The sequence below is a fragment of the Labrus mixtus genome, chromosome 17, assembly GCF_963584025.1.
Source record: "Labrus mixtus chromosome 17, fLabMix1.1, whole genome shotgun sequence".
Taxonomy (NCBI): domain Eukaryota; kingdom Metazoa; phylum Chordata; class Actinopteri; order Labriformes; family Labridae; genus Labrus; species Labrus mixtus.
In genome coordinates, this window is record NC_083628.1 from 17,294,349 (window position 1) to 17,320,828 (window position 26,480).

General features: G+C 46.2%; 3 protein-coding genes across 7 annotated transcripts; 2 read left to right on the forward strand and 1 right to left on the reverse strand.

The window, feature by feature from the left end:
• The first annotated feature begins 2,141 nt into the window (after nt 1-2,141).
• wu:fi75a02 (serine/arginine repetitive matrix protein 2) lies at nt 2,142-9,784 on the forward strand. Its single transcript, XM_061061169.1, has 11 exons — nt 2,142-2,309; nt 3,692-3,823; nt 3,951-4,592; nt 6,695-7,112; nt 7,221-7,553; nt 7,668-7,691; nt 7,834-8,014; nt 8,128-8,216; nt 8,288-8,359; nt 8,438-8,568; nt 9,138-9,784. The coding sequence occupies exons 2-11, from the start codon at nt 3,700-3,702 to the stop codon at nt 9,299-9,301; spliced, it is 2,178 nt and encodes a 725-aa protein (XP_060917152.1). The 5' UTR covers nt 2,142-2,309; nt 3,692-3,699; the 3' UTR covers nt 9,302-9,784.
• Nucleotides 9,785-10,952: 1,168 nt separating this feature from the next.
• pisd (phosphatidylserine decarboxylase) lies at nt 10,953-19,527 on the forward strand. Of its 5 annotated transcripts, none has more exons than XM_061061311.1 (9): nt 10,953-11,065; nt 11,691-11,734; nt 12,220-12,356; nt 15,890-16,024; nt 16,176-16,277; nt 16,475-16,598; nt 18,054-18,197; nt 18,278-18,438; nt 18,629-19,527. In XM_061061311.1, the coding sequence occupies exons 1-9, from the start codon at nt 11,022-11,024 to the stop codon at nt 18,896-18,898; spliced, it is 1,161 nt and encodes a 386-aa protein (XP_060917294.1). In that variant the 5' UTR covers nt 10,953-11,021; the 3' UTR covers nt 18,899-19,527. The 5 variants fall into 5 exon arrangements, with proteins under 5 accessions (XP_060917294.1, XP_060917296.1, XP_060917295.1 ...); XM_061061313.1 differs by lacking the exon at nt 10,953-11,065 and adding an exon at nt 15,172-15,316; XM_061061312.1 differs by lacking the exons at nt 10,953-11,065; nt 11,691-11,734; nt 12,220-12,356 and adding exons at nt 14,054-14,267; nt 15,172-15,316.
• Nucleotides 19,528-19,744: 217 nt separating this feature from the next.
• On the reverse strand, nt 19,745-22,379 carry rnf224 (ring finger protein 224). The gene is made up of 3 exons (XM_061061315.1): nt 22,060-22,379; nt 21,686-21,920; nt 19,745-20,551 (listed from the first exon to the last, which is right to left on the reverse strand). The coding sequence occupies exons 2-3, from the start codon at nt 21,917-21,919 to the stop codon at nt 20,222-20,224; spliced, it is 564 nt and encodes a 187-aa protein (XP_060917298.1). The 5' UTR covers nt 21,920; nt 22,060-22,379; the 3' UTR covers nt 19,745-20,221.
• Between the last annotated feature and the right edge of the window lie 4,101 nt (nt 22,380-26,480).

Sequence of the window (26,480 nt, forward strand, 5' to 3'; positions counted from 1 at the left end):
GCAGGAAGTAATGACTGACCCCCCCAAGAAGATGGCTATAACGGTTGTCCTGGCGACAGGCAGGGCCACGCCACTGTGGTACTGGATCCAGTTCAAGTAGTATGATGTAAAAGACTTATTGTGAAAGAATATGGAAAGACAAATCTAAAAGTTTGAATAGTGGGCATGTGTTTACCCAGCAGGTCGTTTGTGGGATCCAATCAGAAATGTTCGTGTTTGCGGCTAACGTTTTTGGATGTTCTGCGCTAAACTTCCTGATCACTTGACAGAAAGCACCGGAATGTGTGAGTCGATGAATCTCGCATTCTTAAGTCCACGTTAACGATGAGAATCAGTTCTTCCTGTGTGTTGGTTTCATTTAAAAGACGTTCAGGTTTATAAATCCTGATATAGAACATACTGTGTGCTCATCGTCTCTGCACGCTTGCTGTCGTCAGGCAGATTATCTTCACCTGTATGTGAAGCTTGTCACTTTGACACGAGCTGCAGATCTTCATCCCTGGACCGGTGTGAAGTTCCCTCCTGCTTCAAAAGCTCCACCATCAACCCAGTCCCGAAGAAACCCGCCATCACAGGACTCAACGACTACAGGTTGAGCCACCTGAAGGACATCACAGGCCCCCTGCTGGACCCCCTGCTGTTTGCCTACCGGGCCAACAGGTTGGTGGAGGATGCAGTCAACAAGGTTCTGAACTACATCCTGCGTCACCTTGACTCCCCAGGGACCTAAATCCAGTTTGTGGACTCCCTTAACCCTTTAAATAGAGCAGGAAAGGTTTTATAATAATTCAGACATTTGTTATATTTTCTGTTGTTAATTCAAAGTAGTGATTTCAGTCGGACTTTAACTCTAAATTAAACATTGATTTAATTAATCCGTCCTCGTTTGTTTTGATTTGGAGGCGCACGTGAAATGACGATTTATGTTTAACTTCGCACTGCATTGTGGGAGTTAAAATACAACCAAACCATACTGAACAAAACCAGGAAGTTATTATCCATGCTGAAATGTTCAGAATACTGAGGCGGACCCGAAAAATTACCACTGAACGACCACGAGGGTTCAGACTACTGAAAGTCCGCACTACATACTGAACTGTGGCTATTCAGAAAGGGCCCAGGTGAGGCTGGGGAGCACTACATCCAGCACCCGGACAATCAGCACTGGCGCCCCCCAGGGGTGTGTTCTCTCCCCACTGCTCTTCTCCCTCTACACTAATGACTGCACCTCAGGGGACCCCTCTGTGAAACTCCTGAAGTTTGCAGACAACACCACCGTCATCAGTCTCATCGAGGATGGAGACGAGTCTGCTTACAGACGGTAGGTGGACCAGCTGGCTCTCTGGTGCAGTCAGAACCATCTGGAGCTGAACCCGCTCAAGACTGTGGAGATGACAGCAGACTTCAGGAGAAGCCCCCCTTCACTCCCCCCCCCTCACCAACCTGAACAGCACAGTGTCTGCTGTGGACTCTTTCAGTACCAGTAGAACCAGAAGAAACAGTAGAACCATTAGAACCAGAAGAAACAGAAGAAACAGTAGAAACAGTAGAACCAGTAGAACCAGAAGAACCAGAAGAAACAGTAGAACCAGAAGAAACAGTAGAACCATTAGAACCATTAGAACCAGAAGAAGCAGTAGAACCAGAAGAACCAGAAGAAACAGTAGAACCAGTAGAACCAGTCGAACCAGAAGAAGCAGTAGAACCAGAAGAAACAGAAGAAACAGTAGAACCAGTTGAACCATTAGAACCAGTCGAACCAGAAGAACCAGAAGAAACAGAAGAAACAGTAGAACCAGTTGAACCATTAGAACCAGAAGAAACAGTAGAACCAGAAGAAACAGAAGAACCAGTCGAACCAGAAGAAACAGTAGAACCATTAGAACCAGTAGAACCAGAAGAAACAGAAGAACCAGTCGAACCAGTAGAACCAGAAGAAACAGTAGAAACAGTAGAACCAGTAGAACCAGTAGAACCAGAAGAAACAGTAGAACCATTAGAACCAGAAGGACCAGGAGAACCATGAGGGGTCGGACATCCGACCCCGCCCAATTCCGTGATCCGCGGCGAGGGGTTATTGAAGTTTTCTGTTCTTTGGTCTTTTTCCTCTTAGGAGCTTTTATTTTGATAGTTCCCCGGATGTTACGTCGTTGTATCAGGTGTTAGCTTGACGCCGGTCCGCTGTGATCACAGAGGCTTCGTTTCCTCTGAGATAACGCCCAGACTCGGCTTTCTCCGGCCCGTAATCCGAGTAAAATGACAGATAAGAGGATTTAACGGAGAGTAACGGACCCCCGGGGCTTGAGAAGGTAAATGAACCTTTTAAATGTCCCGGTTTAACTGCTTCAGACACAGGTACGCCTGCTAACGGCAGCTAGCCGCCGCTAGCTCGATCAGTTTCCCTTTATTTTCCCTAAATCCCGTTTAAACCTCCTCAACCCGCAAATTTCCCGATTTCCCCAAGTTTTCCCTTCGTGCTTCGTCACAGCATATCCCGCTGTGACGGAACCAACCCGGGAAAATCTTCCGTTAATCAGCTGACAGTGAAAATACATTCAGTTTCACTAGAATATCTGTGGGATTTAACAACAGGAGTCATTCAAATCTCGCGAGATAAAGCGGGAGGTTCTAACACGTTAGAGTGATATCCAGTTTATGGTGATTATATCTATAGTTTATATATATATAAATTATCGATCTCGCTCTCTCTCTCTCCTCTCTTTCTCTCTCCTCTCTCTCTTTCTCTCTCCTCTGTCTCTTTATCTCTCTCTCTCTCCTCTGTCTCTTTATCTCTCTCTCTTTCTCTCTCTCTCTTTCTCTCTCTCCCTCCTCTGTCTCTCTCTCTCCTCTGTCTCTCTCTCTCTCCTCTGTCTCTTTATCGCTCTCTCTCTTTCTCTCTCGCCTCTGTCTCTCTCTCTCTGTCTCTTTCTCTCTCGCTCTCTCTCTCTCTTTCTCTCTCTCTCTCCTCTCTTTCTCTCTCTCTCTCCTCTGTCTCTTTATCTCTCTCTCCTCTGTCTCTATCTCTCTCTTTCTCTCTCTCTCTCTCTCCCCCTCTCTCTCTCCTCTGTCTCTTTCTCTCTCTCTCTCCTCTGTCTCTTTATCACTCTCTCTCTCTTTCTCTCTCTCTCTCCCTCTCTCTCTCTCCCCTCTGCCTCTCTCTCTCCTCTGTCTCTTTCTCTCCTCTGTCTCTTTCTCTCTCGCTCTCTCGCGCTCTCTCTCTCTCTCTCTCCTCTGTCTCTTTCTCTCTCTCTCTCTTTCTCTCTCTCTCTCTTTCTCTCCTCTCTCTTTCTCTCTTTCTCTCTTCTTTCTCTCTCTCTCTCTCTCTCCTCTCTCTCTCTCTTTCTCTCTTTCTCTCTCTCCTTTCTCTCTCCTCTCTCTCTCTCTTTCTCTCTTTCTCTCTCTCCTCTCTCTCTTTATCTCTCTCTCTCTGTCTTTCTCTCCCTCGCTCTCTCTGTCTCTTTCTCTCTTCTTTCTCCTTCTCTGTCTCTCTCTCTTTCTCTCTCTCTGTCTCTCTCTCTCTACCGCTGTCTCTCCCTCTGTCTCTCTCTCCCTCACTCTCTCTCTCTGTCTCTTTCTCTCTTCTTTGTCCTCTCTCTCTGTCGCTCCCTCTTTCTCTCTCTGTCTCCCCCTCTGTCTCTCTCTCTTTCTCTCTCTGTCTCCCTCTGTCTCTCTCCCTCTCTCTCTCTCCCAGTCTTCGTCATGCTCACTCGACCGCTGACACTGACCAAGAGGGAAGGCAAAAGGCAGGACCTCATCACTGTAGCCCCACCCCCTGTCCTCCCATTGGCTTATGATGGTGATGACACCAACAAGCCCCAAAGCGGTGAGTTTGATTTGTTTGTTATTTATCATCTTTATATTAAAGTGAGTCTGTGGGCGAGAGACCTGTTGTTTGTATGCAGAGAAACAGAGAGAGAGAGAGAGTACTGACTCCTTTTCTCCTCCTTCAGGAGTTTGCTCTCATCCTGCACCTCTTTGGACCTGCACCTCCTCCTCCTCCTCCACCTCCTCCTCCTCTTCACCTCCTTGCTTTACCTCCTCTGCTTCTTCAACTCCTCTTAACACCTTCCTCTCCTCTAAACCTTCTCCTTCTCCTCCTCCCTGCATCTCCTCTGCAGCTCCTTTTCCTTCCTTCCTCTCTCCTTCTCCTCAGCCCTCCTCCTCCTCTGCTCCTCCTCTCCCTGTCTTTCTTTCTCCTTATATTCCTCCTCCTGCATCCTCCTCTTCTCCTTCCCCCGTCTCCCTCTTTCGGCCACCTCCTCCTTGTTTTGCTCCTCCCACTGTTTCTCCTTTACCCTCTTCCAGGGTTTCTCCTCGTTCTCCCTCCTCTCCTCATGTCCCTCTCCTTTCCTCACCTCCTTCCTTGTCTTTTCATTCTGCCTCTCCTCCTCCTCCTCCTCCTCCTCCTCCTCCCTGCTGCCCCTGCTCCTCCCTTCTGCCTCGTCTTCTCTCAGCTCACCGGTTGGAGGTGCGGCGCCTCCTGCGAGGAGCTTTGTCCTCCCTAGGTCGTCGTCTTGACTCTCTGGAGAGGAGGAGCAGGAGGAGGAGGAGGAGGAGCCCACAGAGAGCGGAGGAAACCAGCAGTTCTCCTGGTGAGTCGATTCAAATCCTTCACCATCAAGGATACCAAAGAACAAAACAGAACAATGACTCAGATAAAATTACATTTGAATCAATTCAACTTTGAAAAAAAACTTTCAACAAATACCCCTATGTAGTGGCAGACATTGGAGCAAGCCACCTCGCCCGGAAGAGGGAAACCTGGGCTCTCCTCTACGCACAGCGTCGGTTCTGGAACCAAACTCCTGGAGAGGAGCTGGACTCTCTCTTTTTCTGGAGTTGCCCAGGGTGAGAGGTGCCGGGCGGGTGTGGGGACACTCACTACCCCCCGGCTGAGCCCCGCTGTGTTGGAGTTTTCCCCGGTGAACGAGAGGGTCGCCTCTCTGCAACTTCAGGTTGCAACTTCAGGTTGCAGAGAGGCCTGCCCGATCTGAACCTGAGTGGTGTTTTGTTGTTGGACTTCTGTACTAGTCATGGATTGGCCATAACAAACACCATGTTCAAGCATAGGGATGTTCATAAGTGTACCTGGCACCAGAGCACTCTAGGCCAAAGATCGATGATTGACTTTGTAGTTGTTTCGTCAGATCTGCGGCCGTATGTTTTGGACACTCGGGTAAAGAGAGGAGCAGAGCTGTCAACTGTGGTGAGTTGGATCAGACTGGTACAGACCTGGCAAACCCAAAAGTGCAGTGCGGGTGAACTGGGAACGTCTGGCAGAGGCCCCTGTCAGCAGGGCTTTCCCTAGGCTGTTATCAGCAGGGGTGGAGAACTGCTGACCCGAACTGAGGACATTGTTGGGCGGTGGAAGGAATACTTTGAGGAACTCCCGCCCTGAGATGCTAAAGGCTCTGGACATTGTTGGGCTGTCTTGGCTGACACGCCTTTTCAATGGAGGTCTGGGACAGTGCCTGTGGAGTGGCAGACCGGTGTGGTGGTCCCCATTTTCAAAAAGGGGGACCGGAGGGTGTGCTCCAATTATCGGGGTATCACACTTCTCAGCCTTCCGGGGAAAGCTTACTCTAGGGTGCTGCGGGGGGTACTGCGGGAATATGGGGCCCCGGGGCCGTTGGTACGAGCCATCCGGTCCCTGTATGACCAAAGTGGGAGCTGTGTCCACATCCTCGGCACAAAGTCAGACACGTTCCCGGTGCGTGTTGGCCTCCGCCAGGGTTGCCTCTTATCACCGGTCCTGTTTGTGATGTTCATGGACAGGATCTCAAGGAGCAGCCGGCGGGAGGAGGGTTTCCAGTTTGGGGACTTCAAAATCTCGTCTCTGCTTTTTGCAGATGATGTGGTTTTGTTGGCTTCCTCAAGCTGGGACCTCCCAGCAGGCATTGGGGCGGTTTGCAGCCGAGTGCAAAGAGGCTGGGATGAGGGTTAGCACCTCCAAGTCTGAGGCCCGTTCAAGTATCTCGGGGTCTTGTTCACGAGTGAGGGTAGGATGGAGCGTGAGATTGACAGACGGATTGTCTCGGCCTCAGCAGTAATGCAGGTGTTGTTCCGGACCGGCGAAGAGGGAGCTGAGCCTGAAGGCAAAGCTCTCGTTTTACCGGTCGATCTACGTTCCAACCTTCACCTATGGTCATGAGCTATGGGTAGTGACCGAAAGAATGAGATCGCTAATACAAGCGGCCGAAATGAGCTTCCTCCGGAGGGTGGCTGGGCTCAGCCTTAGAGATAGTGTGAGGAGCTCGGAGTAGAGCCGCTGCTCCTCCCTTTAGAGGTTTTCCAGGCATGACCAACTGGGAGGAGACCCCGGGGCAGACCCAGAATGCGCTGGAGGGATCATATATCCCGTCTAGCCTGGGAACGCCTCGGAATCCCCCAGGAGGAGCTGGAAAACGTTGCTGTGGAGAGGGAAGTCTGGGTTGACTTACTGTGCCTGCTACCACCACGACCCGACCTCGGATAAATGGAAGAAAATGGATGGATGGAACTTTGAAAACTGAAAAGGACACGCACATCCCTGAGTGGGTGCTGGATCCAAAAACCAGGAATAGGGTTAGGGTTGTTTCTAAACCAGCTCGGACAGCAAGAAGCTGCAGCTTGAATCACACTCGAGGAATAAACACACAAATAAACATGATTACAATCAAAATTAACTTTTTTTTCTGTTCACATTCTGTTTCAGGTTTTGACGCCATTCCATTAGGCTCCGCCCACTCCCTATGCACCCCCTACCCCTCATCACCGCCATCTTCATCCTCAGACAGCCAGGACACACCTACACCTCCTTTATTATCTAGTTTGAGCCAATCAGAGCAGAGGCGGAGCAGAGGAGAGGAGGAGGAGGGGAGAGGGAGGAAGAGGAGGAGGAAGAACCACAGAAGAAGAGATGGGCCGGTTCATCCTGTAAACAGAGAAGAAGAAGAAGAGGAAGAGGAGGATGCTGGGAGATTTGTGGGGCGGATGGTGGTCTCCTTCAGAGGAGGAGAGGAGGAGCAACTGCTCACTCTGCACAACTTCAACCAGAGGAAACACAGAAGAAGAGAGAGCGGGGCCAGCCAATCAGAGAAGGTCATCAGTGTCGTCAGGCAGAATGGTTACAGGTGAGAGCAGGCGAGCGAGAGAGAGAGAGTCGTTATCAACAATAAATCTACTGTGATGATTTTAAAACTTAACTCATGTAAACAATGTTTCTCCTCAACTCTCTACAGCTCCTCCTACTCCCAGCATGCCTTGCACCTCCTGCAGTCAGCCCAGAGTGGGGGGGTAGGCAGCCAATCAGAAGCACTCAGCATCTCTTCAGACCAATGGCATTTCTCAGACTTCAGCCTGCCCCCCTCCCTCTTCTCCAATCACAGTGCCCTTCACTTATGGCTTAGCTCCTCCTCTTTCTCCTCCTCTGGCTTTAGCCCTGCCCCCATGGTGCGCCTGTCAGCTGTTGCCGTGGAGACAATGACAGAGTCAGTGAGGGGCGGAGCTTGTAGTCGTCCCACGCGTCCACTGAAGGACTGGACTGCCCCGCCCAGTCTGAGCATCGACCACTGGTTAGCATTAATCTCATTAATATTCCAAACTGATGACGTTGTTAATTGAATGACCTTTGACCTTTGTTTCAATGTTTCATTGCTCTTCATCAACCTGTTTGTTTCTCTCTGCAGCTACGTACGCCTGTTCTCTCCCAGGTAAAGCCCCAACCATGACATCATCACGTCAACAAGAATTATTTATTACTGTGATGATCTAACTGTGTGTGTGTGTGTGTGTGTGTGTGTGTGTGTGTGTGTGTGTGTGTGTGTGTGTGTGTGTGTGTGTGTGTGTGATTAGCCCGTTAGTTTTTCCCGCCCGGCGGATGCAGAAGCAGCGACCCAATCACAGCTCTCGGAGAATCCTCCTGCCCCGACGGCGGGCCCTGCCCCTCCCCCCATGTTCAGCCAATGGCTTGTCTGCTCCGTCTCCTGTCAGCCAATCAGCTGCAGGCTGCGAGTTTCTCAGCACAAACGGAGAGGTGGAGCTTATTGAAATGTTTTCTTTGATTAGTTTTAATGTCTGGACCTCGTTTGATTCTCAGAATAATCCAGAAGTTTCTGTTCTGTCATTCCTTCCATGTTTTTGTGTCAGCGAGGTAAACGTGTATCTCAGATAAGAATTCGGCGGGCGTCGCCGCGGGAAACGCTGCTCACACCAATGGGACTGCCAAAGATGAAAAGGTCAGGAGAAGAAATTAACAGAACAAGAGATTCAAGTGTTCAAAATATTCAAACCAAATGATGTTTTTCAGGTTAAAGAAGAAAGAGTTCAGTCTGGAAGAAATTTATACCAACAAGAACTACAAATCCCCCACCACCAACAGGTAAAAAAACTACAAATCCCAGGTTTGACAAAGGTGAATAAATGCAGAGTAAGAATTAAAAAAGGAGTCCTCCTGCAGGAGTCTGGAGACGATCTTTGAGGAGCCACGTGAGAAGGACGGAGCGCTGTTTGTGATTGGCCAGCAGAAGAGACGCAGGCTCCTCCTCTTTCCTGACTTCACGCAGCCCAGGAAGAGGAAGAGGCCGCAAGGTATGCTGGGAAAGGAACGGGCCGAGAACGCCCACCCCGACTTCTCCCTCCTCCTCCTCCTTCCGACTTCTCCTCAACTCCTCCCTTCTCGTCAACTCCTCCTCCCTCCTACTTCTCCTCCTCAACTCCTCCTCCCTGCTCCTCCTTCCTTCCTACTTCTCCTCTTCCTTCCTACTTCTCCTCAACTCCTCCTCCCTCCCTACTCCTCCTCCCTCTTACTTCTCCTCCTCAACTCCTCCTCCCTACTCCTCCTTCCTTCCTACTTCTCCTCCTTCCTACTTCTCCTCAACTCCTCCTCCCTTCCTTCTCCTCCTCCTCCTCCTCCCTACTCCTACTCTTCCTCCCTCCCTTCTCCTCCTCCTTCCTACTCCTCCTCCTTCATTCATGGGACATTCATATAGAAGGAGAGAGGTCACAGGGACATGAATATGGCGCCCTGAAACGGCGGTGTGAATAAGATTATATATTTGGGAATACTGTGCGTTGAAGGAGCCACAGGTTGGACAGGTAAATTATTATTTTAGACCAATCAGGTGATTTTTCAAACCTATGTCACCTGTTTGTTTTAGGGGTGGGACTTCCTGTTGCCGTGATGCCCAGGAAACGGGCTGTGGCTCGGCGACATTGCCATGGCGGAGGCCACGCTGATGACGAGTCGGACCTGGACGTGATGCTGGTGGAGCGACTGAGCGCACTTGAAGACTTCCTGACACGGCAGGGCCTGGATGTTTGAGCTGTGACATCACTTCCTGTTAGCTAACTTAAGGCCAAATAAACAGAGCTGCTATCGTACCCGCTACTGCTGCCACCACGGCAACGGCCTCAGCATATGACCTGGCGGGTTCTTCCATTTTTGTTTCTTTCGTTTTTTTTCTTTGCAGTGTTGATGCTTGTCTTTGATTTTTTTTACAGTGTGGGCTCTTTGAAAATATTCTAAACTTCAATATTTAATTTTTTTACAGTGTGATCATGTGGGCTGTCAGAGGCCACGCCCCCTGCAGGGCTCATCATGTTCCAAAAAATATTAAAGAGTTTGCCGCAGTACTGAAGGACTGCACAGTCCTCTGAAGGACTACACAGTACTGTGTAGTACTGCCTGAGTACTGCGGGGGGCAGCGGGGGTTTTGGTATTTGGAGTTTTAAAGTGTAATATTTATATTTCTGATGAAAATGTTTCTATTTTTGGAACAAATAAAGTTTGTTTCTCTTCACTGAACTTCATCCCTGATTATTGATCTCTGATTGTTGAGCTCTGATTATCGACAGTTCTAGAGATTTCAGCATCAAAATGTATCAGTATAAAGTGTGTGGGTGTTCATAAAATAGCTGGTTACCATAGTAACTGACAGAAAGTTTGAGTTACCATAGTAACCGCCTCAGAGCTTAGGGTCACTTTCACATGTTGAGTTTGTTGGACTCGGTGCGATTTAGTGCTGAAGTAACGTTTTTCATTCGGTTGGGTTTGCTTGAACACTGCTCTCTGTCGAGCACACCAAAACCTGTCAAATGTTGTGTACTGCAGCCGTCCGCCACGAGTCGGGCTGTAGCTCCGGTCCGTGTCTGCTGCACTATGACCCCGAAAAACAGGACAGGGTTAAAATGGCGTCCTGCAGCGTGGCGCAGTTTGCCTGTATGTTAGTCTTTTAAATGGAGATAAAGTTATATTTATGGTGGTGTCAGTTTAAACCGGGATATGGACTGGAGCATTGTAACCATTAGCACGCCTGAAGACCCTGACACACCGAGCAGACGGCAAGAGAAAGAGGTGACGAAGGCCGCCTGTGGCATCACCTCACGCTGCCTCACGTTTTGGACAAAAAGTTCCACTTGAACACACCGCAAAGACTACAGCGGATGGCCAACCACCATGTACGTTCTGCTCATGAGAGGATATAACTCTCCATGCCAGCAGGGGGCGGTAGTCGGTTGTTATGATACTAGAAGACCATTTTCTCTTCGCTGTCGGTCACCACTTGTATTATAGGTAGACTACTAATGGAGAATAATGTCTGATAAAAAAGTTGAAAATGACGCTGGCGTTGTCAGCTCATGGTCTTTTAGTGGAAAAAGAAAAGAAGAGGAGGAGAAACTGCACTAATGGGTGAAAGCATGGATACTACAGCGGCATGCTGAAGGGGCTTTCCTGAACCTGAGAGACCTCAGCTGTAAAGATGGACATTTTAACATAGAGCTCTATGGGGACTGACTCACTGCAGGAGACAGACTCTAGTGGACACTGGAGGAATTCCAGTGATTAGCTCTTTCATTTTCACATTTTGTTTCCTTTCTTTAAACTTCTTTTGAACCTCGCAGGCAGCAGCTTCCTCATCGACCAATCACATGCTTTAGAAGGTGGATTTCAGAACCATCTCCTGACAGACCACCTCGGGGTGACTGCCCAACGTCCTACGCCGGTACGCATGACGTCTACACGTCACCAACAGTGATCCAACATGGCGACGGCCTTGCGGAGGGTATGCTGCGGAGTAACTTCGAGGTTTGTATCTTTTTTTCACTCACTTTAATTGAAGTGAGCAGTTCGACGTCAGTTAATGACGTACTCTCTTTGTGCTCTCGTGTGAAACGTGATTACTGCGTAGTGTTTTTTACGAGCAGTGACGCTGTGTGATTGCACCAGAGCCCGTCCACAGATTGTATAAATTAACCTTTAATCGTGAGTAAAATCGATAGTTGGTTATGATTGTGACGTCAGACAGGTGCTAAGTGTGTGGATGACGTTGAAGAAGTTTTCGGCTTCAGATAGGTGATACAGGTGTGACACATTTACCTTTTTATCACCTGAACGAGGCGACATTTAGGTTCACTGGTCGCCGGTTGCGCGTGGGGACCGGAAGAGGAACCTCTTGTACCTCTTTGAGATGATTGTAGTTTATTAAGAATTAAAAAAAAAAAAAAAGAACAAATCACCTTAAAGCAACAGCTCCATATTATGACGTCATTAATAATTGTATAAAATAACAATATCCTTAAAAGGAAGCAATGGAGTGTCTCATACTGTGACGTCATTCTGTTATTATTGTTGTGGATGGGTTGTTAGTTAGATTAAAGAATACAGAAATCAGTAATTAACAATTACTTTTTTAATGTTTGAATTTATTCAGAGTTTCATCTTTGAACGGCTGCCGACAGCGTCGCCTGCACACCGGTACGTCTGCTCCTCCTCCTCTACGTCTGCTCCTCCTCCTCATCTTCCTCCTCTTTCCTCCTGTAGATCTCCTCTTCCTCCTGTAGGTCTGCTCCTCCTCCTCCCTCTCCTTCCTCCTCTTCCTGTAGGTATGCTCCTCCTCTTCCTTCCTCCTCTTCCTGTAGGTCTGCTCCTCCTCTTCCTCCTCCCCCTTCCTCTTCCTCTTCCTCTTCCTCCTCCTCTTCCTCCTCCCCCTACTTCCTCCTCTTCCTCTTCCTCCTCCCCCTACCTCCTCCTCCTCCTCCTCTTCCTCCTCCCCCTACCTCCTCCTCTTCCTCCTCCCCCTACCTCCTCCTCCTCCTCCTCCTCTTCCTCCTCCCCCTACCTCCTCCTCCTCCTCCTCCCTGTCTGTGTAACAGTGTTGTTTATTATCTGAGAAGCAGTTAATCATTTAGTTATTTTAATCAGTATCCAATAAGATTCTCTCTGATCTTTGGACCGATCAGGTCGTGGATTCTTTCCCCGCCCCTGGCCCCTCCCCCTCCTGTTAGTGACAGGTGGGTGTTACCTTGGTTACCAGCACTACAGATTGAGTGGCACGCAGGAGGATGGAGCACCGCCCCATTTGGCCACACCCACACAGGTAAGAAAGTAGACTTGCCACTCCCTCTCAGAACTACCTATGATGTCACAGCTGAATTCTTCTGATTGGTTCAGGTGGACTGAGCAGTAAGGGACAAATGCTGCATTCAGGTGCTCCTTGGACGGTCCAAGTTTTGGGGTTGAAGTCGTTCTTCCGACTTCAGTGTTGTAAAAACTACAAACAGCATGGACGCTACGAAGAAGAAGTGTGGATGTCTCTGTTATATTTGAGTAAAAAGTTGATGTGCAACAAGAATTTATAAAAAGTATCTTAACATTCACAAAAAATATTTTGACCCCCATGTGATGACGAATATGTCAGCAAGTCAGCACCTCATTTTGTCCCGAGTTTGTTGTTGACTTGAGCAGGCGGTATTAAGCCCCTCCCTGTTCACACTCAGAGTGATGCTGTTCAGACTTCTAAGACATTCACTTCTTAAATCTTAGAATATTAGTAAAAGTGTTATTCAAAGAATACGTCTGGCCAGATTGGGGGGTCTAAAAAAAAAGTCTAGTGGGAACTCTGCGCTCCACACTGTGGTGTGTGGAAAGGTTGTGTTGACGGTGGTGTTCATTCTCCATTTAGAGATATCAGCAAGGCATGATGAGATTCTTGCAGAGACTGTAACATCGTCTAGCGGGAATGACAGGAAGAGCTGGGTATCGTCAGCATAGCAGTGGTATGAGAAGCCATGAGAGTGGTTTATTGAACCAAGAGAGCCTGTGTATATGGGGAAGAAAAGGGGACTGAGCACAGAGCCCTGAGGAACCCCTGTGGATAAACTGTGTTGTTCTCTGATGTGCGGACGCAGATGCGGACTCGACCACGCGCCACTTTCATCAAGTCCACTTGTTTTGTAAACTGAGCATGCTTCATGATCACGTAAAGCCGTGCATGTGTTGTATTACGACGTTATAAGAGGTAACCGCTCAGCCCGGTTAGTCCTGGAGCAGTGAGAGTGCAGGCCAGCGGGGGAATGGGGAGGGGGGCCATCAGGCTTTAGCATGGTATGGGACAACTTTTGCCTAGTGTGTGTGTGCCCGGACTCAGAAAAGTGGTTACTGATGGTTGCAACCTTTTCAGTAAAATATGAGCAGAGTGGATGAGGAGAGGGAGGTGGAGGGGGAGGGGGAGGGGCAGCACTGAGTTAAAAACAGAAAACTTTGTTCTTGTTCTGTGGCATTGCATATCTTGATAATCTTAGCAGTTTTTAGGCTGGAGCTCCTCAGTGGAGCTCAGATGACCCACACTCAGCAGTGCACCTAAACACATCTTGAGTGATGTTACATGTGCTAACATGCTAAGGTTAGCCTGTGTCGAGGGGTATCTGGGTGAGGGGTATCTGGGTGAAAGTTCAGGGTAATGTCACAGTGATGATTTCACTCAGACCGGTCACTCTGCTCGCTACACTAAAACAACATCGCCTCACTCAGCCCCGCCCCCTCTTCTCACTGCCCCATCTGCCTCCTGATTGGCTCATCCTGTTGGATCAGTCGGTTCCTGAGCAGCAGAGGGCTCTGATTGGACAACATTTTCTCATTTTGATGACCTGCTTTCAGAGACATAAAATAATTTAAACTCAAAGATTCATTAAAATACAGAATCATAAATCTTTAACACTGAATGTCAGTGTTAGAGAGACATGGGGGAGAGAGGGTGAGGGTGAGGGTGAGGGAGAGAGAGGGAGAGAGAGAGAGAGAGAGAGTGGGCGGAGCTTTTTAGTATTAACTCTCTCTCTCTCTCACTAATTTCTCCTCAGTGAACACTGACCTCTGTCTGTGTTCAAATCTCTCTCCTGTCTCTTCTCTCCTGTCTCTCCTCACCTGTCCTTTCTTACCTGAGTGATCTACTTGTCAGCATGTGTGGTCCACCGTCTCCCCCCTCGTTGTCTCCTGCGACCCCTCGTTCATGGTAAGGTTCCTTCCCCGTGACAGAAGTCGGCTTCGGGAGCGCGATCTGCTACGGCAGGTGAGGCGGCAGCGTCGTGCACCCGACGCCGAGAGAGAGAGTGAAAAAGATGGAGGAGGAGGAGGAGGAGGAGGGGCGAGGATGAGCGCACGATTCAGGTGGGAGAGGAAGAGGTGTGTCCGATCCCTTTAATAAGATTTTAACTTAAAGCCAGAGAGAGAAACATTTTTTTTAAAACTACAATGATGATGAAATACATTCTGTTAGAACTACAACAGCTGTCAGTACGACTGTTACACCTGCTCATTAAGTCAAAAGAAGTGTCAGTCTGATATAAAAATGCAGAAGAAGAGTTGATTGAGGTCAAACTAAAACCTAAGATTGTAAATTCAACTTTATTTAAACAACATTTCTGACAAAGACAAAGAAAAAACAGGACACGTAAACTGAAGCAGCAGGTGTGAGGGAGAGAGAGAGCCAGGGGGGGTTAACAGCCAGAGAAGATTAGTGTGCGTGTGCGTGTGTGTGTGGTTTCTATGGTGAAAGCTACCTTAACAGGTCAGTTATTTTAGCTTTAGCCTGCCTTAGCCTCTTTACAGTTGATCCTGTGCTAACCTGCTAACCCAGTTAGCTTCAAACACACACACATCTACATTCCACTTTTACACACACACACAGACACACACACAAACATCTACACACACACACACACACACACAGATGCACACACAAACATCTACACACACACACACTCATTTACACACACACATTTGCAAACACACATTTACACACACACACACAAACACCCACACTGTCAAGTCTTCCTCCTCCCTCTTCTTATGTTACCTTGTAGTCACATTCTCTCAAAGTCTCGTAGAATCTCGTGATATCTCGTTGTCATAATTAGGCTCCAGGTACGTCGTTTGGCTCTTCGTCATCGTCTGAGTGGGCTCAGTGGCAGCACTTCTCGCCCCACCCCTTGGCGCCGTCGGCCAATCGCCTTCCTGTGCTACATCCTGTCTGTCAGTGCACTGCGTCCACTAGCCAATCGGGTAAGAGACAGGTGATATGAACAGCGTGATGTCATCAGCGTAGCATCTGAGTGTTCAGACAAAAGAAACACAAAGGAACTACACAAGAGCTAACAGGTCATCAGACTGGGACCTGGTACTGATCCTAGATAACAGGTCATCAGACTGGGACCTGGTACTGATCCTAACTAACAGGTCTTTAGACTTGGACCTGATTCAAGCTGATCATCTCCTCTTAATACTGCTCTTTTTTCTCCTCTTTACCCTCCTCTGTCTCCTCTGACTCCTCCTCTCCTCTGTCTCCTTCTCTCCTCTGTCTCCTCCTCTCCTCTGACTCCTCCGACTCCTCTTCTCCTCTGACTCCTCTGACTCCTCCGACTCCTCTTCTCCTCCTTTCCTCTGACTCCTCCTCTCCTCTGTCTCCTCCTCTCCTCTGTCTCCTCCTCTCCTCTGTCTCCTCTCCTTTCCCCTTCTTTGTTCCTCCTCTTCTTACACTTTTTTTAATTCTCAGATTAATAATATTAAGAGTAACTTCTTTTTTTTCATGAGCTGAATGGTAAAAGTTACCCTGAAGTGTCCTGTTTTATTCTGTAGGTGGCGTTGTACCACTCCTTCCCGACGCGCCTCCTCTCTCGTGCATGGGGGCGTCTGAACGGGGTGGAGCTCCCCACCTGGCTGAGAAAACCTGTGTACTCGCTCTACATCTGGACATTTGGAGTCAATATGCAGGTAAACTTGGTTTTTCTGTTAAATTCTTAAGTGGGAGGAGCCTAAAGTCAGGGAAACACTTCCTGTTAGTTGACACAGACCCACTTGAAGCAGCCGTCCCACAGAACACCTGGTTTCATGTTTTTATTCTGCGCTTTGTGTCGACCAATAGGAAGCAGCCGTGGAGGATTTACATCACTACAGGAATCTCGGAGAATTCTTCAGACGGCGTCTCAAACCTGCAGTCAGACCAGTCTGCGCCTCCTCCTGTCTGGTAAAGCTCCTCCTCATCTCTATTTCTCCCCTCCCTCCTCTTCCTCCTCTTCCTCCTCTTCTCCTCTTTCCTTCCCTCATCCTCTCTCCTTCTGTCCTCCCCTCTTCTCCTCGACTCTCCCCCCCCCCTCCTCCACTCTAAATAAGTTGATAAATCTAAATGATGATAAAAATATGGACTCCTGGATCTCCCCTCAGATCTCTCCAGCTGACGGGAGGATCCTTCACTTCGGCCGTGTGAAGAACTCTGAGGTGGAGCAGGTGAAGGGGGTCACCTACAGTCTGGAGAGCTTCCTGGGTCCACAAAAGAGGCGGAGCAATGGTGAGACCACGCCCCCTACACCAATGTGATACCAATAATTCACTAATTATTTAATTATTAGTAACAGAAAATCTGACATGAGACACAAGACCTACTGAAAAGACTTTACACACACGTGTAGACACACCTGAAGACCCACTTTACACACACACCTGGACACACACACCTGAAAACACAACTTTACACAAACACCTGAAGACACACACAACTGGACACACACACCTTGAGACACAACTTTACACAAACACCTGAAGACACAACTTTACACACACACCCGAAGACACAACTTTACATACACACCTGGAGACACACACCTGAAGACACAACTTTACACACACACTTGGACACACACATACCTGGAGACACAACTTTACACAAACACCTGAAGACACAACTTTACACACACACCTGGAGACACAACTTTACACACACCTGAAGACACAACTTTACACACACACTTGAAGACACAATTTTACACACACGCACCTGGACACACACACCTGAAGACATAACTTTACATACACACACCTGACTTAACTTGACACAAACACTGACTTGTTGGTGTGACTTGTTGGCATGGCTTGTTGATATGACTTGTGACTTGTCGGTGTGACTTGTGACTTGTTGATATGACTTGTGACTTGTTGTGACTTGGTGGTGTGACTTGTTGGTTTGACTTGATGTGACTTGTTGATATGACTTGTGACTTGTTGATGTGACTTGTGACTTGTTGGTGTGACTTGTGACTTGTCGGTGTGACTTGTGACTTGTCGGTGTGACTTTTGACTTGTTGGTGTGACTTGTGACTTGTGACTTGTCGGTGTGACTTGTTGGTCTGACTTGTCGGTGTTACTTGTTGTGACTTGTCAGTGTGACTTGAGACTTGTTGTGACTTGTCAGTGTGACTTGTGACTTTTTGTGACTTGTCAGTGTGACTTGTCGGTGTGACTTGTTGGTCTGACTTGAGACTTGTCGGTGTGACTTGAGACTTGTCGGTGTGACTTGTGACTTGTCGGTGTGACTTGTTGGTGTGACTTGTTGATATGACTTGTGACTTGTTGGTGTGACTTCGTGTGACTTGAGACTTGTCGGTGTGACTTGTGACTTGTTGGTGTGACTTGTTGTGACTCGTTGATATGACTTGTGACTTGTTGGTCTGACTTGTGACTTGTTGGTGTGACTTGTTGGTCTGACTTGTGACTTGTTGGTGTGACTTGTTGTGACTTGTCAGTGTGACTTGTGACTTGTCGGTCTGACTTGTGACTTGTCGGTGTAACTTGTTGGTTTGACTTGTGACTTGTTGGTGTGACTTGAGACTTGTCGGTGTGACTTGTTGTGACGTGTTGTGACTTGTGACTTGTCGGTGTGACTTGTTTAGTAAGACTTTGGACCTGTTGGTTGAGACTGGAGGTCGTCCTAGGTCCAACACTTCCCTGATCGAGTCTCTTTCCTTAGATTCGTCGTCATCCTTCAGGGACCTTCTCCTGTCGAGTCCTGATAACGACCTGTTCCACGTGGTGGTCTACCTGGCTCCGGGAGACTATCACTGTTTTCACTCGCCCACAGACTGGAGGGTGGAGCTTCGTCGTCATTTCCCAGGTGAGGGCGTGTCCCTGTGTTTACCTGATTGCCTCCTGCTCTCGAGCTGCTCCTTAGCTCTCTCTCTCTCTGCTTGTCAGGCTCGTTAATGTCAGTGAACCCGGGCGTGGCTCGTTTGGTCAAAGAGCTCTTCTGCCTCAACGAGCGAGTGGCGTTAACTGGCCAATGGCAGCACGGTTTCTTCTCTCTAACAGCTGTGGGGGCAACAAACGTTGGCTCCATCAGGGTTTACTTCGACCAGGTGAGTTCAGGGGAAGCAGGGGTTTGTGTGCAGCTCCGTCCCTTTTTCATTATTTTAAAAAGATTTCACTCAGTTTATCAGAAAGTTTTATTTCAACATGGAGTCAGAGTGTTAAGTTTACTTTTTAACCTACTTTTAAAGTTTGACGTTTTTAGATGATTTTCAAACTTTTCTTGTGTTTCCTCCTCAGGAACTTCACACAAACGCTCCGCGATACAGTAAAGGATCTTATCATGACCGCAGCTATGTTGCCCTTGGAGAGCAGGAGTTGAAGGCAGGAGAGAAAGGGGGCGTGGACTCAGTTGAAGGAGGAGGTGTGGCCTTACAGAAGGGGGCAGTGTTGGGCGAGTTTAACCTCGGCTCCACCATTGTTCTGCTGTTCGAAGCGCCAAAAGACTTCAGCTTCAGCCTACAGCCTGGACAGCGAATCAGAGTGGGCGAGGGGCTCGGCAGCCTCTGATTGGCGAAGTTGCAGACTCAGGGGGAGGTGCCTGGAAATGGGAAGATGTTGGAGACTTTGAAAAGACACGTTTTAAGAGTTAAATGCATTGTGGGTATTTTTCTCTTCAACAAATAAGCAGCAGAGGCCACATTTTTTATGACAAGGACTCAAACTCCCAGGATGCCTTGTTCTTCATGACAGGAAAATGCCAAACCTCTCTCTCTTTTTCTACTCTGTCTTTTTGTCGGTCAGCTAGTAACATAACCTCCAAACTCTCTTAAACCCCACAAACAAAAGAAAACAGGAACAAATTCATCACACACTTTGATTTTAATTGGAAATATTAAACTTCAGATTCATTTTTACAAACCCTTCATTAAAAGTCCATCTGTCCACTTTGAAGGTTCCAAGCTTTATTGTTCACACATTGTCCAAACATTTGTTCTGTTTCTACTCTGAACACATCACAGATATTAGCATTTAGCTAGCACACACCACTGTAGCCGCTGATTGATGGAACCCAACAAGAGGCCTATGATTGGTCAAAAACATGTTGATATTAATAATTGATTTTTGTTTATGGAAGTTGAACTGCAAAGAGCTCTTTTGTAAAATATGTAACTATAAATAAATATTATTTCTCAGCTGCTCTGTGTATGAATATACTTATTATGAATATATTAACCCTTCCCCCAAGTGTAAGTACTCATGTTAGGACACGTACTGATGTAAGGACACGTACTCATGTAAGGACAAGTACTCATGTTAGGAAAAGTACTCATGTAAGGACAAGTACTCATGATAGGACACGTACTCATGTAAGGACAAGTACTCATGTTAGGACAAGTACTCATGTAAGGACAAGTACTCATGTAAGGACAAGTACTCATGTAAGAACAAGTACTCATGTAAGGACAAGTACTGATGTTAGGACAAGTACTGATGTAAGGACAAGTACTCATGTTAGGACAAGTACTGATGTAAGGACAAGTACTCATGTTAGGACAAGTACTCATGTACCCAGTTGTAGTACTTTTACTTCTCACCTGTACAGGTATCTAATGATGGTACTGTACCTTTAGACTGAGTGTTATTACTGTTTTGATACTGTATGTAAAAGTGCTCACCCCATGGTTATCTAATAATAAAACACTTATTTATTTAACACTTCAATATTTTAGTGAATATAATATTAAACATAAAGCAACTTTATTAATTTTACTTTTTTAGTATTTGTTACTAATTATTTTATCCATGAAACTTCACATTTGCATGTTTACAATTTTTAAACTCCCATCAGTCAGAAACGAACAAACACTAACAAGCACTCATTGGTCAGTATTAGCCACGCCCCCTGCAACATAACCAGCAGCAAAGCCAATAGGACGACGGCAGGCAGCAGTTGCCGTAACGATGGAACCGAGGCTCAGCCAGACCTCCGTGTGACCAGCCGTCATCTGTCACCTCCTTCCCAAGCCACAGCTTCCCGTCCCAGGCAGCATCTGCAGGCCCCTCCCCCTCCTTGTGGGTAGAGCTCCAGGAGGACAGGGAGCACGAAGAGGTCTGCTGGGCCTTCATTCCCAGGAAGGAGGCCAAGTCCAAGTCCAGCCCGGCCGCTCCTCCTCGTGGCCGAGGTGTATTCTGTCGACACTGAGGACACGGGATCCACACCTGAGCAGCCGGAGCAGATGCTGATTATTCTACCTGTGGGGAACTACCTGCACCCCATGCTCAGTATCAAGTTTTTAAGGTACATAGAGCAACGTCTAAAGAAAATTATTTTTATTATTATTATTGAATTGAAAATTAAATATTTTTTTATTTGAACATTTAATGAACTGTTGTTACCTCACGTTTCTTTCTATTTAGTAGCATAGAGCAGCAACACAGAGCAGCATAGAGCAACACAGAGCAGCATAGAGCAACATAGAGCAACACAGAGCAGTGTAAAGCAGTGTAGATCAACATAGAGCAACACAGAGCAGCATAGAGCAACACCATATAGCAGCACAGAGCAACACAGATCAGCAACACAGGGCAGCATAGAGCAACACAGATCAGGTAATATAGCAACATAGAGCAACACAGAGCAGCATAGAGCAACACAGATCCGGTAATATAGCAACATAGAGCAACACAGGGCAGCATAGAGCAACACAGATCAGGTAATATAGCAACATAGAGCAACACAGATCAGGTAATATAGCAACATAGAGCAACACAGAGCAGTGTAAAGCAGCGTAGAGCAACACATAGCAGCACAGAGCAACACAGAGCAGCACAGAGCAGCATAGAGCAACACAGAGCAGCAACACAGGGCAGCATAGAGCAACACAGATCAGGTAATATAGCAACACAGAGCAGCATAGAGCAACACAGAGCAGGTAATATAGCAACATAGAGCAACACATAGCAGCATAGAGTAACATAGAGCAACACAGAGCAGCATAGAGCAACATAGAGCAACATAGAGCAGCATAGTGCAACAAAGAGCAACATAGAGCAGCATAGAGCAACATAGAGCAACTTAGAGCAACTTGGGCATCATAGAGCAACACAGAGCAGCATAGTGCAACATAGAGCAGCATAGAGCAACATAGAGCAGCATAGAGCAACTTAGGGCAGCATAGAGCAACACAGAGCAGCATAGTGCAACAAAGAGCAACATAGAGCAGCATAGAGCAACTTAGAGCAACTTGGGCATCATAGAGCAACATGTGTACTTTTGCTTTTGCAGGATGTGTGTAATCGGACTGACTGATGTTGTGTGTTAGTCAGGTGAGCGTTGATGATGTCATAAGTCACCTGTTCATTGATCACCGTGTCTAGCCTCTTTAAACACGCCTGGCAGAAGGCATGGCCACAGTGTAGTCGCCGTGGCAACCTGGTTGCCAGGTCGTAGCTACCGAAGCACACGATGCAGACTAGGTCCTGCCTCTTTGGTGACATCACTGTCTCCATGGCAACAGTAGAGGGAGGAGACGGGAGGGGCTGACAGGTCACTTCCTGTTCTTCTTTTTTTGTTGTGTTATTTGACATTCTGAAAGTTGTAACAGCGAGAACATGAAAATTATGTTTAACTCTTCCTGTTTGTGTTGATAGAAATCCTCCAATCCAATGATTGTGTCAGCCTGCTGTCCTCTGATTGGACAGATTTTTTTAAGGAAGCAGACACTTACCTTTAAGGTCAACTTTGTTTTTTATATCATCCTCTGTTCTTTTTTAAAATTATTCAGTCTTTTTCTCCGTCTCATCGTCTGTCGTCCTTTTCATTTCTTCTCCCTCTCTCCCTCTCTCTCTGTCTGTCTCTCTCTCCCTCTCTTTTTCTTTCTTCTCTTTTTAAGGTTATGTTCTCTTCTTTCCTCGTCGTCTCTCTTGTTTTTATTCCAGCTCTTCGTTCTCCTTTTTCTTCTTCTCGTCCTTTTTCTTTTTCTTTGTTTTCTTGTCTCTTCTCTTATTTCTCCTCCTCTGTTGGGTCGCTCTGGCGCTCTGAGAGCGAGAGAGGGAGAGCCAGACAGACAGACAGACAGAGAGAGAGAGAGAGAGGGAGGGAGAGAGAGAGAGAGAGAGAGAGAGAGAGAGAGAGAGAGAGAGAGAGAGAGAGAGAGAGGGCTTCATTAATAATTGAGCCTTGCTCGGCCGGCTGACACACGGTCTGCAGAAACAGTTTAAATGAACTTTTTACATAAAGGTCAATAAATGAATGTTTAGAATGAACAAAGATTTTATTAGAAACGCTGAACAATAAAAAAAAGAATCGTTATAAAATTCACATTTGAAATATAATCATATAAAAGTACCAAAATCAAACTTCATGACAACAGTTTGAATTAATGAGACTTCAAATAAAATCTTATCAATGAAAACATTTCATAATAAGCGCTGAAGTGAAACCTGATCAGCTGATCTCAGGTCGGCCTATCAGGTTACAGCACAGTGTGGACTGACCCTGGTCGCCTAGCAACAGAGAGAATTTATAAAATATAAATATTTATAAATACAGGTCATGTGTCTCATCATCACTTTCTTTAAAGCAGCTTCAAACACAGACGAAGAAGTGAGAGAGACGTCCATAATTATACATCAAAGTCACTGCCAGGAAAGAAAGAATGAAACCAAGACGACGACGATGACATCACGTCTCTGACATCAACGTGACGATAAAACAGACGACGAATATAGAAACTACCAAAGAGAATGACTTCCGGCGGTGATGCCATGACGGCTGTGTAGGCGAAGAGGGCTGAGATGGCGTCCTAGATTTCCCCGTTTTTATATAAATGAAGATTTCAGAACAGAAGAACTGACAGAATAACTTCAGAGTTACATGTCGGGAAACACTCACCGTTTTATTCACCCACCTCAAAATCAACGAGGAACCAACCTGCAGGAGAACGTGGAGCTGACCAAGATGGCGGATTGACCTCCACAAAGATAACAATGAAGACGACGGCCCTCAGAGTTATCTGGCATGAAAAAAGGAGTGAAGACGCTGAAGGAAACGGTCACCGAGGCGAAACGTGTTCCGAGAGCTCTATATATATAAACTGTTAATAACTGATATATATATGAACTGATAACAGACAAGTTAAAGGGGAAGAATTTATTCATTTATGTACAAAAACATTTTTCTGTCACTAAATTGTAGAGGATTTTAGGAATCGGTATGTGTGACTATCTCTGTGGGGTGTCGGTCAGGACACGGTAGGCAGATACTTTCAAAGTCTTTATTGCAACTACTTGCGCAGAACAGGAGAAGCCATCATTTGGCATAGGTACTGTATACGTGTGTGGTCTACAAGAAGCAGAACATAAAGAGGAATTAAATCCACGTCTTAAACAATAAGGTCAGAAACAATAAAACACAACAGACAAATAGGCAGGCAATAATATAATTATACCACAAAAGGTCATTAGCAAGTCAACTGCGCCCTCTGTTGGCTGAATACACTGTATTAAATCACTGTAATAAAGTAGAGCAGCAAGATAATCCAACTACATCCAACAAATACCTCAACATTTCACATTTCTACTATGAATTACATAAATTACACTACTATAACAATAGATATAAGTGGCTATTTCCAATCTGCATATCAAATACTTTGAGCAGGATAAACTTAAAACTCAAACTATCAAAATATTACAGAAATGTAATTTCACACAAATAGATAAAACTTACTTTCTTGTCAGGGAAACGCACACAAAGGAAACACAAGGATGCAAACAATACCACTCTGGAAACTTGTAACCAGTCTATACATCTAACTTGGTCCAGGAGAGAGGCCAGAATGACCGATTCGACTGAGAAGTAATTATAAAAGAGGGAGGATCTAACGCTAAACACAATATAATTGGAGACTGCTATGATGGATTGCTCCTGGCCCAATGAACACTAAGCACTAATAAAACACATAATTAAAGGGAAAGCAATACAACATGTGATACCCAAAGACAGTTTTCTACACTAAATGTAAATACTTAATGAAAGCCCGACCAACACCTCTATTGTTTAAAGAGGACATATTATCCCCCCTTCTCCACCTTTTCAAACAGTCCCCTGTGGTCTAAATCAGGGGTTCTCAAACTTTTTGGGCTTGTGTACCCCCTTCCAGAATTTTTTTCAGCCAAGTACCCCCTTATCCCGTCAAAGACATTTTTCAGGAAATAATTTGGGAAAAGAACATTACTAAACAAATGTATGTGGTCTTCATAAAACTGTTGGCTTATGTCACCCCACAAAAGACAAACAGTGCTTTGGGAGGAACAGAATATGTGGAGGTAAATCCCATAAAAATGTATTAGTGGTGGGCAATATGGAAAATAATATCATATCATGATCACAATTTTATCAAGATTTTTTTCCAAACTGATCTTAAAGAAAAATTTTGCAAGTTACCAACCAGTTTAACCAAACTTATTTCCCTGTAAAATGTTTTTAATTGCACAAATATTGTGCTTATAAGTTTAGTCTATTTAAAATTGTCTTTGTTGGGGGGGCTGGACATCACCCCAGAACATTTTTAACACCAGAAATGTCTTTCCCTGCATTCTGACAAATTTGTATGTACAATTGTAGGCTTTTATGCACCACTTTAACTGAATGATTTAGTATTGTGTCCTCTTTTGTGTCTTTAAATCTATGTTAGGGTTCATCAGGTACTTTTTATAAAAACATGTAGACTTCAAACATAATCCAAAATTTTATTATTCAGTGACACATGGTCAAAGTAAGTTTTACTAAATTAAGAGTTTTATTCACGGAGGGGGCGGGACATCGTTGATTGACGGACAGACAGTCACCATGGTTACTGACTCTCACCTGCCTGCTGCACACTGAACGAGAGGAGAAAGAGCTGCTGACTGACATCACTTCAAGCAGCATGCATAGATACTAATTCATGGAAATAAATGTTTGTAGGTGACTGTTCAAAAACATTTTTTTCACAACCGAGGTCCAGACCTCGCTGATATTATCGCCTCCCTCCGTTTCATTCTCGTTTCCGTTATCACAACAGGTGAGCTTCGAGTAGAGAGGCTTGTTACTGTAATAACTTTAAAAACTGAGAGAGAGCAGAAAACACCGACAGCATCAGTTTAAATACAAGACAAATTCCTATCAACTGTTGTTGAAATGGCTTTCATAAACTTGAACTACATCTCCCATCACAGACTTTCTGTCTGACTCTCAGCAGACTGTTCATGTCTCTCCGGCTCGTTAAGGGTTCGTTTTGTCGCTGCCCGAAGAACAAACCTTAACTTTGCAAACTCCTCAGATAAATGTTTATTGTATTCTGTCGGTTTGGAAATATCTCAAACAGTTGCATATAACCGGGATGGAGTTCTTTTTACGGTCTAACTCTTAAGTTTCGTTTTTGGGCGATGTATCCCGCTCCGCTGCCGAGCAGAAGGGGAGGGGGAGACGTGTCTGTGTAGGAGCATAACCTGCAGCATGATAAAATGAACACATTAGCTCCGTTCTACGGTCTCCCTGTTTTGGCAGATTTTTAACACGTTTAAATCCTTCACGATCTAAGATCGTTATTTCGCACACCACTAGTTTGCTGTGATGCAACTTTTTTGTATTACATTTGTCACGTACCCCCTGCAGTAATCCCACGTACCCCTAGGGGTACTTGTGTACCCCCATTTGAGAAACACTGGTCTAAATGAAACATCTGTGCTGTGCTAAGGTCAAAATATAACATGAATCAAGCACCAGAGGAGGTTTGTGACCCTGTATATACCAGCTCTCTCAGAACGCTCTGTTTTGGTGTGTGTGTCTCTTTAAATGCAATGAGCCCCCCCTCAGTTTTCCAGATAGACATCACTCCTCTGTAGCAAGACTAAAAATGGCGGACCTGCTTAAAAGTTTTGCTCTAGGCTGGGGGGGGGGGGGGGGCATGGGTGGAGACACCAGGGGAGGGGAGGGTATTATTTTTTTACCAGAATCCCACTGTGACATCACAAGGAGAGCACATTTGAAACTGAGAATTTTTCTCTGTGTTGTAAGACTTGTGCAGACCACAAACAAAGGACTGGATGGGTTTATTTCACATTTTGTGGGTCGGTAGACACTCAGGTTACCCAAATATCTGTT

Excerpts from the sequence above, each read along its gene's own strand:
- wu:fi75a02 (XM_061061169.1), top strand. The coding sequence starts at position 3,700 with ATGCTCACTCGACCGCTGACACTGACCAAGAGGGAAGGCAAAAGGCAG. Across the intron at positions 7,554-7,667 it reads AGTCTGAGCATCGACCACTG|CTACGTACGCCTGTTCTCTC; the intron begins GTTAGCATTAAT and ends TTCTCTCTGCAG. Across the intron at positions 7,692-7,833 it reads GTACGCCTGTTCTCTCCCAG|CCCGTTAGTTTTTCCCGCCC; the intron begins GTAAAGCCCCAA and ends GTGTGTGATTAG.
- pisd (XM_061061309.1), top strand. The coding sequence starts at position 14,265 with ATGGTAAGGTTCCTTCCCCGTGACAGAAGTCGGCTTCGGGAGCGCGAT. Across the intron at positions 16,599-18,053 it reads ACAAAAGAGGCGGAGCAATG|ATTCGTCGTCATCCTTCAGG; the intron begins GTGAGACCACGC and ends CTCTTTCCTTAG. Across the intron at positions 18,439-18,628 it reads TCAGGGTTTACTTCGACCAG|GAACTTCACACAAACGCTCC; the intron begins GTGAGTTCAGGG and ends TTTCCTCCTCAG.
- rnf224 (XM_061061315.1), bottom strand. The coding sequence starts at position 21,919 with ATGTCAAATAACACAACAAAAAAAGAAGAACAGGAAGTGACCTGTCAG. Across the intron at positions 20,552-21,685 it reads ACACGGTGATCAATGAACAG|GTGTGGATCCCGTGTCCTCA; the intron begins GTGACTTATGAC and ends CCGGCTGCTCAG.